At 38.7% G+C, this 14,757-nt stretch overlaps 1 protein-coding gene across 3 annotated transcripts in view; it reads left to right on the forward strand.

Annotated features, from left to right (window-relative positions):
* The window catches only part of MUSK (muscle associated receptor tyrosine kinase), a 127,117-nt gene that overhangs the window by 76,807 nt on the left and 35,553 nt on the right, over positions 1–14,757 (forward strand). For all 3 annotated transcript variants that reach the window (XM_074395163.1, XM_003925236.3, XM_074395164.1), the window contains one exon: positions 13,289–13,295. In XM_074395163.1, coding sequence (XP_074251264.1) covers positions 13,289–13,295 — 7 coding nt within the window. The remainder of the gene's footprint in view (positions 1–13,288; positions 13,296–14,757) is intronic.

The raw sequence follows: 14,757 nt of genomic DNA on the forward strand, positions 1-14,757 counted from the left end.
GCTGTTTCTTATTACAGTGCCACCTCTTTGATCTTCCCTGATGGGGAACTTTCCAGTAATGTCTGTGGTTTGTAATATGTGGTGAATAAAACCCGTGGATAAATGATAAGGAGCACTGGACAAGGCCAGCCCTCTGGGACATGTCTATGAAGGAAAAAGAAGACTCCAAAATTAAGGCTCCCTCTCCTTTCTCCTCCATAATATCTCTGCCTACTATGTCTTCAGACATCGTATCGGTTATTCCATGATTATTCCCAAAGGTGGGAAATATCATTCCCACCTATCTATATATCTATAGTACCTATAATATCAGTTCTTCTATGATGAGTCCCACAGGTGGGAAATCATTTCTCTTATTAAATGAAAAGTCTTCTAAAAGTAAATTCAACTCCATTTAACAAATACTAATAATATATAATTAGTAATAGTATAGTAATAATCATATAATATCATATAAATAGTAATAAGAATTACTATTTACATAGCACTTTGATGTTATAAAGCACTTTTACATGCATTTATCAAATACTCTAGATGATGGCCATTGTGTTGGGCAGAGTAAGGGATGAAAAGTTAATTTAAAAATGGGTTCTGCCTTCCAGGAACTCTGAATCTAGAAGGAAGGAATTCGTGTGTATTATGGCACAGACTATATTCTATTGCAGAAGCATAAACAAAATACAACAGCAGAACAAGAGAGGGAGACTATCAGGGAATCCTTGGAAAAGAAGTATCATTGGAGCAGATGTGGATATGAGATGACTAGGTTGAAGTTAAAGCTTTCAAATCTGTTCAACAAACAGCAAATCTTTAATCCATCTGGAGTTAATTTTAAAGTGTATATATTTAAAAAAAGAAAAAACAGCAAATCGGTAGGCAAGGCTAGACCATGAGAAAAACAGCAGGGAGGTGGAAAGTGGAAACAAAGGTTGAAACACGGGCTCTAGCCAGGTTATAGAGAGCCTGCATAGGTATAGCATATTATTTCATTGATAAGAAGTCATCTAATGATTTAGAGGAAATAAGTACAATGGACAGCTACATCCTCTAGTAAATTAACAGATGTTGAAGTGTCAGGTTGGGAAGTGTGGCAAGCTGTCAGGAGGCTCTTCCAGGTGTCGTCGAAACAGCAGCAGCAGCATTGGTTCAGGGGGAAGAGGAGAGAGGCACAGAACAAATCAGGACAGAAAAAGGGTTTGCAAGTGCTTGAAAACAGGAGTGGACTAGAAGAATGTGTTCAGATGTATCCAATTTTGAAAGGTGCCCAGAAAAAACAATAATATCTAAATACAAAGCATATGTACAGGAGAAGGCCCAAGAGATAATACTCAAAAATGTTGATGCCTCTGAATTACCTGGAATTATTCTAGTCTCGCTGTCTTTGTTTTATTTGACATTTGATCAAGACCTACTGTTAAATATATTTATAAAAATCTATCAATATACATTTGTAATTGTGTGTGTGTGTGCGTGCGTGTGTTTTATATAAACACAGGGAGAGAGAGAAAATCACATTTACATATGAATACTCAATCCAAGAAAATAAACTGATCTAATTTAATTTAACCTGTACTTTTACTGGGCAGAAGAAAAATCTTAACGTTACTAATCTTAGGAGAATCTCATTTCAGGTTACTATTCAGTCACTCAAAGACACCCACTGCCAGAGTTCTTTCTCCCTATTCTTCCTTCCTTCTCTTTCCCTAGATGGCAAAAGAGAAGAGGATTTGTATTTAGGCAGTGGTGTCTTCTGGACACCCTCCGCACCACTGCTACCCGCCATGTCTCTGGTGAAGTCTTGTAGCTGAAGAACTTGTGATTTTATCTCTGGGCTTGGTTTGAACCCAGGAGACCTTCCTGGCTGGCTCAACCTCTTTGAGACACCTTTTAGAGCGGCACAACCCTCTGCATCTCAGCCAAATCCTTCATCATGCCCTTGTCTGCACTCTTCTCGCAACCTTGGCAGCTAGGTCTACCTGTCCGTCCCTACTGTGGCCCTCTGACTGGCCTGCTGAATTCTAACTCAGCTCCTTCAGTATTCCTCATGGGACCTGAAGCAACTTCTAGATTGCTTTCAAGGCATACAGAACTCAGGAGAGATTTTGGCTTGCTAACTCAGTTCTACTATCTGCCCAACATTGTCTTACCTCCATTTCACATTAATGTACCCAGCCATGCCAAAGTAAGGGATCCCTATGAGGTGTTTTTCTTATAGTATCCTAAATAAGAAGTTAGAAAAACTCCATCTGCTTTTGGCTTTTTCCTTAATTGATCAATACACCTCTATTCTAGAATTAGGGTTCAGAAAAAGAATCTATAAAATCTATAAAATATCCAAATGTTTAATCTCCCTGCCTTCCTCCTTTTCACAGCATACCGAGCTGGAAGGGCTGGTGGTAAGGAATCTCCCCCAACCTTTAGTGCCGTAACTTTTAGAGCCTACTCATCATAAGTACAAAGGTGGTTGTAAAGGCAATGCTATAACCACTAAGGAGGGGAGCCTAATAAAATGGGTATGTGTACACCACATGAGGGGAGATTGATCTCATGGACACAATCTTTAAGATGCTGAAAGGACTATGGGGCATGACTGCCACCATACTATACACAGCAACATCACCTCTTTATCCCTGTCCTAGCCCAAATGAGAACCTGATCCAGCTCCATATATAGAACACTAACATGGAAATCTGTAACCTTCAGGAAATAGTATCTTCCAGTAGTAGAAAGAGCCTAAAGGTCTGAGACAGGCAGTATAGGAAGGCCATGTCCTAGGGTATAGGGAGAGGTCATCTTAGATATCAGTGGTGAGAAAGACCAGAGTGAGGATGGGGACAATCAGCAATGGCTGCCCAGGAAAAATAACCACACAATTTGCATGGGGGAAGGGATGGTGGGAGCAATGCAAGGATTGGGATGTGGCAGCTGAGAGCAGCTTGCAATCTGCTACAGCAGCAGAGGTAAGCGTCTAGGAAGAGCAGTTATCTCTGTAGGAATAATGGTTGTGTAGACTAGAACCAGCTATGACTTGACTATTATTCATGAACTTGACAATGGCAATGTGATGGAGGTAAGCTTTAGAATGGGGAGAAGTTGGGCATCCTGGAAGTGAGACTTGAAGCCACTCTGGACAGGGGAATATTGACAGTAGCTATTCAAGGAACTTGGGTAGAGGTCAGCATAAGGAGAGGGTTAACTATAACTGGGACCTAGGGCTTTGCCCTTCTGAACTAAAACGGCAACAATGAAATCTAACCATATACAGAATCATAGTGCTGTACAACGTTCAGAGTCAAGTAAACAAATGAGAGTTGTTACTCAAAAACTGAAAAATGGGAAAGGAAAAGACTAAAAAGGTCTTGAGTGGATATGATAAATGAGAAACATGTCTATTAACTAAAAAACTGCTACATATCTAGTGTTATTCCCTGGAATAAGACCCTTTTGTCCAACCCCTGATTTGTTTGTCTGGTTGAATCTCACTGATTATGAGGGGAACTGACGCTCCCTGACTTTTCCCAAAATTTCCCCAGATAGATCCAATAAGGGTGTGTCATGAGTATGATTGAACAAGACTTCCAAACTCTCTTGAGACATCTTCTGCTTCCTCTTTGACCTGCTCTTGTGAGTTAGACCTGCTAGAAACCCCATGAAGGTCCCTCTGGAATCACTGCGGAAACTACCTCCCTACCTTGGGGTGCTCCCTGGACTGATATTTTAGGAAAATGAGGCTACTTTGATGAAAAAAGGATCCTTGGAGCCTCCTTCATTCAGGGTCATTTGAAAGAAGCATGGCCTTATGCTCCCCAGATCTCCCAGAACTTGAGTATGGCATCTGCTTTCTGCATTTCTGCTTTTGGCCCCTCTCTCATCTGGCCTCCAATGAAGCTGGCCAGAAGTCCAGAGCTTCAAGTCAGATGCAGCGCATCTTTTGCCATTCTGGCAATGCTTCCTTAATGCCAAACTCTGCTGTCTCATTTAGCCATCTCCATCCTCTCCTAGTGTTCTAGCAGTATTCACTAGTGTGACTAGTATCCCTAGTAGTCAACAGCCCCATCTGTCATGTTCCTCGTGTTTCCCATTGAAACTCCTACTCCATCTGTTTATTTGCTCTTCCCAGCAGGAGAACTGGAAATGGAAAAAGCTGATCTTATGCTTATGCTTAGGATTATGTCTAATGATATTTCTAGTGTTTGAAGGACTACAAAAAATAAAGATCAGCCTTCATTTTTCCAAAACCATTCCATGTGTCTGCCCAAATCCTTATGCATTGTTTGAGAAATGTGATATATTTCTTTCTGACTCATTTACATTTACTGTTAGTCATCAAAAGGAGTCAGAAAACCTTTTGGAACTTCTCTCTATGAACCAGGAAGTTGCATTTCCCCTCCAGTCACAATCCCACAAGGCTCAAGTTGCGAAGTAAACTTGCCAGGATGCTGGGCATTTGGCAAGATGCCTTCTCTTTGTCATCAGAACCCTTGTCCCTGTGGCAGAGATGAGCAAGACAGCCCATGATCCCTGTAGTGAGCATAGTCCTAGGATAGCTGGAGACCATCAAAATGGACACAGGGATTCAGAAGAGAAAAATACAGGCCAGGCACAGTGGCTCATGCCTGTAATGCCAGCAATTTGGGAGGCCAAGGCAGGCAGATCGCCCAAGGTCAGGAGTTTGAGAAAAGCCTGGCCAAGATGGTGAAAAACCGTCTTTACTAAAATATACAACAATTAGCCAAGTGTGGTGGTGCATGCCTGTAATTCCAGCTACTTGGGAGGCTGAGGCATGAGAATCACTTGCACCTGGGAGGCAGAGGCTGCAGTTAGCTGAAATCATGCCACTGCACTCAGCCTGGGCAATAAAATGAGACTCCATCTCAAAAAGAAAAAAGAGAGAGAGAGAGAGAATAAAATACACATTTGTATTTCCCATCCTCAATGGCCCCAACAGATCTTTTATTGGAGACTGAGGTCCATGGTTATCCAGTCTCAGAGTACAGGGACAAGCCTATGGTCACACCGTCCTCTAACGTAAGCCACTCCCCATTCTACCAACATCCCCCACTTTCTATATTGCTTCTTCTTTAAATTGACCTCAGGGTCTGAGCCTTCTGGTCACTAAGTTTAAAAGTCAGATGAACATATGTAGTATCATCTAAACTGAGCAGTAGGGAAAAATCTGATGTGGTGGTACTGGAGTCTCCCAACTCCCCAGATGGACCACATGATTTTATTTTCCTTATTTCAAAGGAGGTGATGTTTCACACTATTATAGAAAAAAAAATGGAACTTTGAACTTTATCTCATACTCAGTGTAGCTGACTGAATGTACTGACATGTTTCACGCTCTTCCACATGTCTGATAACCACATTCCTGTTTCCTCCCAATGTTGGAGATAATTCTTGAGGCTTGGTAACAGAACAGTAGCACATGATTTGCTTTACCACACAGTGCCTCAACCATCATGATAGAGAGCGCTCTTATCAACAATACAGACACCATCCCTGGCATTCTGTGCTGGCTTTGTCTGGTTTTAAATTAATTAAAGTTGTTTTGTTTTTGTTTTTAATAAAAGGAGAAGGGATAAATGAGTAACAGCCAGTAGCCACACTAAATTGCTACCAGATGTTCTGCAGTTAGGCATAAAAGGTAAGTATTATTTTACAATCAGGCAGCTTTCTTATATTAGAGCAGTACTGTGTTTCAGAAGAGGGTCAATGTTTTTACTGACTTTTCTAGATAATTTTAAAGATATTGCAAATTTTGGTGACTGCTGGATATTTTGAGAATTTTTAAAAACTGAATTCTGAGCTTGGAGCACTTTATAGTTGCAAGATTCTTGGACCCCTTCCTCATCTCCTAGCCACATACCCCAAGGAAAAGAAAAGAAAATGCAAGTGGAGACATTTCCTATAGAAGCTCATTCTCCCCTTCCAAGTACTATGGCTGGATTCTCTTTGGCACTGGCTCATCTCCCTGCTCTTGGAGCCTCCTCCACATTACAAAAGGAGGGCTTTTTCATTTACACAACCTTGGTCCCCTTGTTTTTCAATAGATCTCTGGCTCAGCTGCTATTAGAATCTGCCTTTATGCTTCCAAATTATATGCCATTTTCTCTAGAAGAATTTTTCAGCATTCCAAAGTCTTTCTTCCCACTATTCTATACGCACAATGGCAAAATTGCCGTGAGATTCAGGGCATGAAGGCACTTCTTTTCCGAGTTCAGCAGTGACATAGAGTTCTCTTCATTCTCTTTCATAGCCTTTGGTTATTTTAATTAAGAGACTCTTGCAGGCCTCTTGCCCAGTACACTAAAATTTAAATTCTCCCCAATTTATAATTGGTAAACATCATTGGCATCATCTCTCAGACAATCAAAATATCAATCCTACAGCCCCAGCCTACGTATCTCAGCAAAAGAAAGAGAACTGACTAGATTTTTTTCAGAATGGAAATAGGTATAAAATTTTTAATGATTTACCTATTGTCTAGCAACTCATCTGGCAGTTGGAGTACTGCAAATCTTAGATTCATGTTGATGTTTCCTTCATAGTCACCCCGGTGTCTGTTACGTATAAAGAAATTTCACAAAGAAGTCCAGCTTTTCTCACTGCAAGAAGGATGTGACCTTCTGTCCCTAAGCAAAATGACCCATTTAGTGGATAGATAAAATTTTAGAGCTCATTATTGGCTAAAACCCTACTCTGGATCAAAAGCTTGGTTTTAAAGTCCATTGCAGATTGCAGAACAACTTTAAATGACTCATAAATAGGAACCAGAGAGGTAACAAAGATCTGAGGTTCTATGTGTAACTAATGTATTGAGCAATTTAAACTTGACAGTTACATAGAGAAAAACAGCGTTTTCTCCAAGCACTGGGGACTGAGGAATTATGCTTTTTAGAGTCTCCTTGTCCCTCTCGAGAGCAAATCCTTTACAGACTTAGAGGCAGATTCCATAATTTCCAGGTAATGTTTAGAGATTAAAAACCCTACCTGATCTAGTTTAAAACTCCTCTTTTATATAATTTAAACCTCATCTGCTTCACTCTCTACACAGCCAGCCAGTCTTTCATTCAGGAAGGTGGAGAGTAGACAAAACGGGTCTGCTGCTGTTGTGTACCCTTCTCTTCCTCCCTTTCCTCCTGTTCCTCTGTCTCTGGGATGTTTAAGGAGAAGAGGATTTACAAGGGGGCAAATGTCTCTTCCTAAATAGAATATGTTTTAGTTCTTTCTCTGTTGTCATTGTTCCTCTGACTAATAAAAATAATGCTGCAAGGTACATTCTCAGTACCTGGGGCTATATATATGTACATATTATATATACATATATAAATATATGAATTTATTTAATTATCACAACTCAGTGAGATGGTTACTTTTATTATCTCCATTTCACAGATAAGCAAACTAAAGCTCAGAGAGGTTCCAAGGCTGACATAGCTAGTAAATGGCAGAACTGGTATTGAAACTCAGCAGGTGCAGCATCCAGGCTTTTAATGCCTTGATGGGTTATTAACGTCTGTCTGTTGCAGGCACCTGAATACTGACTCTCTCCTAGGACATACAGGTTCTTTGGAGACTCCTTCAGAGGACTCTGCATTGCACAGTGCACTGATATGGGAAATTCTTTACTGGTTCAACCTCTCATAATCCCCATTCCTTGATCTATTGAGGTAACCTGCAACTGCTTATGACTGGGGTTCTCTGGTGTCCAGTCCTCTTGGTAACTTAGCTACCTTCATAGCATCCACTGAACACACAGGGAAGTCCCGTGTCCCTACTGTCCCAATGGTGGGGAGTTCTACTCCTGGACCCTCTCTCTCTGCTCTCAGATTGTTGCAATTCTTTTTAGACAGTAACATTATTTAAAAAAAAAAAAAAAAAAAAGACAAATCAAACCCTTTCCTTGTCTCTGAGTCCTAGTCTCTTAATTCTTAGGCAGTTGAAAAATCACTCCACCAGATGTGTTGTTATCATATACACTGTATCATTCAAGAATGAGACCTAGGGAAATAATTTATCCCCTTTCCCCTTATACTTGCTGAGATGCTCTCCATCTTTATTTGAAGGCTGAGACGCAAAGCTGTTTGTCTGGTTATAGGGCCTAAAAATTGCAACAAAAGTTGGAGTGATTGTGCCCTTTTGGAAATTCCAAGGAAAAATGTCAAGTGTGTGTGTGTGTGTGTGTGTGTGTTTACATATTTCCTACAATCATTTGTCTTACTTTTTGAGAGTGTACCAACTGCTGGTGGAAAAAAAATCAAATAAATACAAGGAGGTCCATGCTGTGAGTAGATGGAATAAAAATACTGCTGTTTTGATGGAATGAACTTAGGACTATGTTTATAATAGACTAATTCACCCAGAATCAACTTCCAAAACTGGTTTGCCTTAACTCATTTAACTCAATTTCAGTTAGCTTCATGACTATTGCAACTAATGTTTAAAATTCAGAATTAAAAATGAAACATTGGCTGGGGGCAGTGACTTACACATGTAATCCCAGCACTTTGGGAGGCCCAGTCAGGCAATCACTTGAGGTCGGGAATTCAAGACTAGCCTGGCCAACATGGTGAAATTCCATCTCTACCAAAAATGCAAAAATTAGCTCGGCATGGTGGTGGGTGGCTGTAGGCCCAGCTACTCTGGAGGCTGAGGCAGGATAATCACTTGAACCTGGGAAGCTGAGGTTGCAGTGAGCTGAGATTGCACCACTGCATTCCAGCCTGGGCAACAGAGTGAGACTCCATCTCAAAAAAAAAAAAAAAATTTACCAAATAATATGGGTATTATGGCTGAGTATTTATGACTTATTTTGGTATTGCTAATACTTTATCACATATAGGAAATCATGAGATTGTTGTATATCATTGTGTCTTTTTCTGTTCCACTTCATTCTGAACACTTGCATGATTCTTTAGTCATTTTGTCAAAAAAAAGACTTTTCTTTACAATTTTGAATTTCTGCTAAAAATATTTAGTGGAATAAAATTTATTCCATTAAAAAATGAACCTTTTGATCATTATTACCTCTTTGCTGCTTTTCAATGAACCTTTTGATCATTATTGCCTTTTTGCTGCTTTTCATTTATTATAAGAGCCTATGAACTCTATATGTATTTTATATATACATATGGGCCTGGGAGGCAGAGAGAGATATATATTTTAATTAAATTAAAAGAGAGATACATATATATATTTAATTAATATGCATACATACATATGTATGCATTAACCAAATTAGCACACTCTCAGAGCTCATTTCTGTTTAGTGAGGTATTCGTATTTTAAAAGAATAAAGAAAAATGGATACCTCTTTTGATCACCATTCCATGTTATTTATCAATATATCTAATTGATAATGGGTTTTTTTTTTCTTTGAGACAGTTTCTCTCTCTCTCTCTCTCTCTCTCTCTCTCTCTGTCTCCCAAGTTGGAGTGCAGTGGTGTGTGATCTTGGCTCACTGCAACCTCCACCGGGGCTCAAGTGATCCTCCCGCCATAGCCTCCCAAGTAGCTGGGACTACAGGTATGTGCTACCATGCCTGGCTAATTTTTGTATTTTTTGCAAAGATGAGGTTTTATCATGTTGCTGACTGGTCTTGAACTCCTGGGCTCAAATGATCTTCCCGCTTTGGCCTCCCAAAATGCTAGAATTACAGGCATGAGCCACCATGTTTGGCCCTAACTGATAAAGTTTTAAAATGCAAAATTATGCATCATTTCCAAATAAATTCATTGTAAAAATCATAAAATTTTGAAAAAGTTTTCAAAATGCCACTGGAATGTTAACAAATTAATATTATCTGTGACTACTTTCTCCATTCTGCCAAAACCTGATACATCTCCACTGAAGTAAAGAAATTGGTCTCACACAGTCAGCATCATACTGAATGGGCAAAAGCTGGAGGTATTCCCCTTCAAAACCAGAATAATACAAGGATGGCCACTCTCACCACTCCTATTCAACATAGTATTGGAAGTCCTGGCCAGAGCAATCAGACAAGAGAAAGAAATAAAAGGCATGTAGATAGAAAGAGAGGAAGCCAAACTATCCCTGTTTGCAGATGCCATGATTCCATATCTAGAAAACGTCATAGTCTCTGCCCAAAAGCTCCTTGAGCTGTTAAACAACTTCAGCAAAGTTTCAGGGTACAAAATTAATGTACAAAAATCAGTAAATTCCTACATAACAAAAATAGCCAAGGCAAATCAGAAACACAATCCCATTTACAATTGCCACAAAAAGAATAAATACCTAGGAATACAGCTAACCAGGGAGGTGAAAGATCTCTGCAATGAGCATTACAAAATGCTGTTCAATGTACTCAAAGCAGTTTAAAGATTCAATGCTATTGCTGTCAAACAACCAATGACATTCTTCACAGAACTAGAAAAAACTGTTCTAAAATTCATATGGAAACAAAAAAAGGTCCCAAACAATCAAGGCAATCCTAATCAAAAAGAACAAAGCTGGAGGAATCACACTACGTGACTTCAAACCACACTACAAGGCTAAAGTAACCAAAACAGCATGGTACTGGTACAGAAACAGACACACAGATCACTGGAAGAGAATGGAGAGCTCAGAAATAAAACCACACACTTACAACCATCTAATCTTAGACAGAGCTGGCAAAAACAAGCAATGGGGAAAGAAATCCCTATTTAATAAATGGTGCTGTGATAGCTGGCTGGCCATATGTAGAAGATTGAAACTGGATCCCTTCCATACACCATATAAAAAAATCAACTCAAGATGGATTATAAACCTAAATATAAAACCTAAAACTGTAAAAAAAAAACCTGAAAGATAACTTAGGAAATACTATCTTGGACATAGGAACTGCAAAGATTTCATGATGAAAATGCCAAAAGTAACTGCAGCAAAAGCAAAATTTGACAACTGAAACAATTCAACTTAAGAGCTTCTGCATAGCAAAAGAAACTATCAACAGAGTAAACAGGAAACTTACAGTATGGGAGAAAATATTTATAAACTATACATCTGACAAAGGTCTACTATTCAGAATCTACAAGGAACTTACACATACAAGCAAAAAGTCACCTCATTTAAAAGTGGGCAAAGGACATGAACAGACATTTTTGAAAAGAAGACATACATGCAGCCAACAAGCATATGAAAAAATGCTCAATATCACTAATCATTAGAGAAATGCAAATCAAAACCACAGTGAGATGCCATGTCACTCCAGTCAGAATGGCTATTATTAAAAAGTTAAAAAATAACAGATGCTGTTAGAGACCAGCCTGGCCAACATGGCAAAACCTCGTTTCTACTAAAAATACAAAAAATTGGCCGGGTGTGGTGGCATGTGCCTGTAATCCCAGCTACTCAGGAGGGTGAGGCAGGAAAATCACTTGAACCCAGGAAGTGGAAGCTGCAGTGAGCTGAGATCGCGCCACTGCACCCTCTCCTGGGTAACACAGTGAGACTCTGTCTCTAAAGAAATAATTAAAAAAAAAAAAAAAAAAAAAAAAACAACAACAAAAAAAACAGATACTGGTGAGGTTGCTGAGAAAAGAGAACTCTTATACACTGCTGGAGTGGTGCAAACTAGTTCAACCTCTGTGGAACGCCTCAGATAACTAAAAACAGAACTACCATTTGACCTAGCAATCACACTACTGGGTATATTTCCAAAGGACTATACATCAGTCTACCATAAAGACACATGCGTGCAAATGTTCATTGCAGCACTACTCATGATAGCAAAGATATGGAATCAACCTAAATGCCTATCAATGACAGATTAGATAAAGAAAATGTGGTACATGTACACCATGAAATACTATGTGGTCATAAAAAATAATAAGATCATGTCCTTTGCAGGCACATGTATGGAACTGGAGGCCATCATCCTTAGCAAACTAATACAGGAACAGAAAACCAAATACTTCATGTTCTCACTTACAGTGGGAGCAAAATAATGAGAGCACATGGACAGAAAGAAGGGAACAACAGACACTGGGATCTACCTAAGGGTAGAGGGTTGGAGGTCAGAGAGGATTAGAAAAAATAATAATAAAACAACTGTTGGGCACTATGCTTAGTACCTGGGTGACAAAATAATCTGTACACAAAACTCCCGAGTCATGAGTTTACCTACATAACAAACCTGAACATGTGCCCCTGAACCTAAAATACAAGTTAAAATATTCTTCAGGCTCATTGAATAAAAATTCCATAAAGATTCAAAAAAGTCATATATGCAAGATTATAAAAACCTTGTAGTCACTAACCCTCACAAATCTAAAAGGGAATGATTAGAAATACAAATTCATTGTATTTTAAGAAGATTGACCTCTCAGAGAAATTCATGTTAGAGCCCTTAAAAATCTCCCCACCCCCAAATCACACCCAAATGGATCCAAGACTTTCAAAAATAAGTTGGACCTCAACATTAGGAGAAATTCTAATATGGCACATTGGTTTTAGACAAAGCATATGTTTACCTTCATAATGAGGGTTGAGAGGACAGGACAATGTCACCATAAATCACTTGGTAAGGTGTGTGACGTTTTTAATTTACAAGAAAGAAAATGGAATAACTCAGAAATGTTGGTTATACCCTTGCCAGGATTCTCATGTCTTGAGAGAGTCTGAGCTGGGGCCCTTTGTCCTGGGAATCACACACCACCAGAAGAGAGGCATAGTCTCCTGAGAGCGCTGAGTTTTTACATCCATAAGCATGAGCAATTTACAGGGCTAGGGGTTCAAAAAACAGTAAGGATTTCAAAGTAGTGACAACAGAACATTAAATTAAGCCTGAGGCCCTACTGAGTGGATGCTATGCAGCTATCCAGGTCACACACACCTGAGGCAGCCAAGTCTATGAGAACAACCATTGCTTTTCTCTTCCACCCTCTCTCATCTTTCGTTTTTCTTTGCCTTATTTTTCCTTTAAGTCTACTTTATGCATCTTCTCTGTTAACCTCCACATCTTTTTTTCTTAATGCAAAGTCCCTGGGTTGCTAATGGAGGGAAATTCTGAGCTTAGATATTGCCTTGATGGATGTTACCCATGATCAGCTCAGTTTGAAAAAAACATGCTTCCTAAAGATACTCAATATTTTCTTAATTTCCTCCAAATCTGCCCATTAATGCAGCATCTGACCTCCTAGCAGAAGCAGAGAACTTTTCAGAAACTTAAGAAATCAGTAGTATCAAAATAATCTCTTCCAAACCATAAGATGAAAATGTACTAACTTTCTTTCTTTTCCCCTTTAATTGGACTTCCTGTGGAAACTCCCTTTCCTGTTAACAGAATGGAGGTAAGAAACTGTCACCAATGTTTCCAGTGTTTTGTTTTGTGGGGTTTTTGTTTGTTGTTTGTTTTTGTTTGTTTGAGAGAGGGTCTTGTGCTGTCCAGGCTGGAGTGCAGTGGAGTGTGTTTTTATTTGTCATGCCATTTATTGAGTGTCTACTATTTGCTGAGCACTGTACTATTTTAGAAACTTTCTAATTTCTAATCCTTTTAGTAAGTATGACAAAATGAAAGACAGATAACCTCTATTGAATACTTCCTATGGATCAGGCACTATGCTGAGCTTTATATGCATTATTTAAATTTATCTTCAAGACATCCCCATGGAATAGGTACTAGTATTATCTCTATTTTACAGGGGAAAAAAATCCTAAGAAAGTTTCTTTGGACTGGAGAGTTCAAGTGGCTTACACAGCTAGTAAATGATGAAGACAGAAATGAGACCCATAACTGCCAAACTCTCCCTCCTAGCTCTATCCTATATATAAGAAGGTATCCCTTATAATATTTTGCAACTTATAGTATTTTATTTGCAGTACTTATTAAAACAGACTTTCATAAACCTCTAAGAAATGTAATTAATTTTAAGGCACCATTCTTAACACATAGGCTATGTTTAAAAACAAGCAGCAGGATACAAAATTTCAGTTAGATAGCAAAAATATGTTCAAGAGATTTCTAGTATAGTGACTATCATTAATAACAATGTATTGTAGTCTTGACAATCACTGAGAATAGACTTTAAGTGTTCTCATCGTAAGAAAATGGTAAGTATGTGAGGTGATGCATTTGTTGGATCAGCTCAATTTAGTCATCCACAATGTGTCCATATTTTAAAACATCATGTAGTACACAATTAAAAAAACACAGTTCTTTTAATTAAAAAAAACTTTTTAAAGAAAGTTTTACTGTTAAAGTCTTAAGAAATACCATTTGGATGTATATATTGCTCTGAAAATCATGATACATATTATATGAAAAATTAAACTAGTTTTAACTATATGAGATAGTGATTTGTCATAATTGACCACAATCCAGTGTGCTAATGTGGTATTAAAAATTCTCAGTTCAAAATAAAAAAAAAATTCTTAGTTCTTTAATCTAAATACTGCTTTAATAATTTTCATTAATTTTAGGAGCTACTGCCTCAGCAGAGTAAAGTTTATCTAAACTAAAATTTTTTAAAGTGCCGTTTAATAACCCTCTTTCTAAAAAACAGGCAGCAGGCCAAATTTGTCTTGTGGGTAGTACTTGCTGACCCCTCCCTTAGAGAATGAATTATGTACAAAGACACTAGACACAAAAGAATAGCAGCAGTTCCTGTTTGCTTTGAAGGTTGGAAGTAGCATAGAATCTGCCATTACCTTTGTTGGGAAAGTTCAAGGAGAGATCAGGCAGTTGCTTAAAAAGGGAAGATTTTCTGAACCAGAGAAGAGGTATAGCTATCAAGTGTGCCTGTGTCAGGGAGG

This window comes from Saimiri boliviensis, chromosome 2 (genome assembly GCF_048565385.1).
Source record: "Saimiri boliviensis isolate mSaiBol1 chromosome 2, mSaiBol1.pri, whole genome shotgun sequence".
NCBI classification, from domain to species: Eukaryota; Metazoa; Chordata; class Mammalia; order Primates; family Cebidae; genus Saimiri; species Saimiri boliviensis.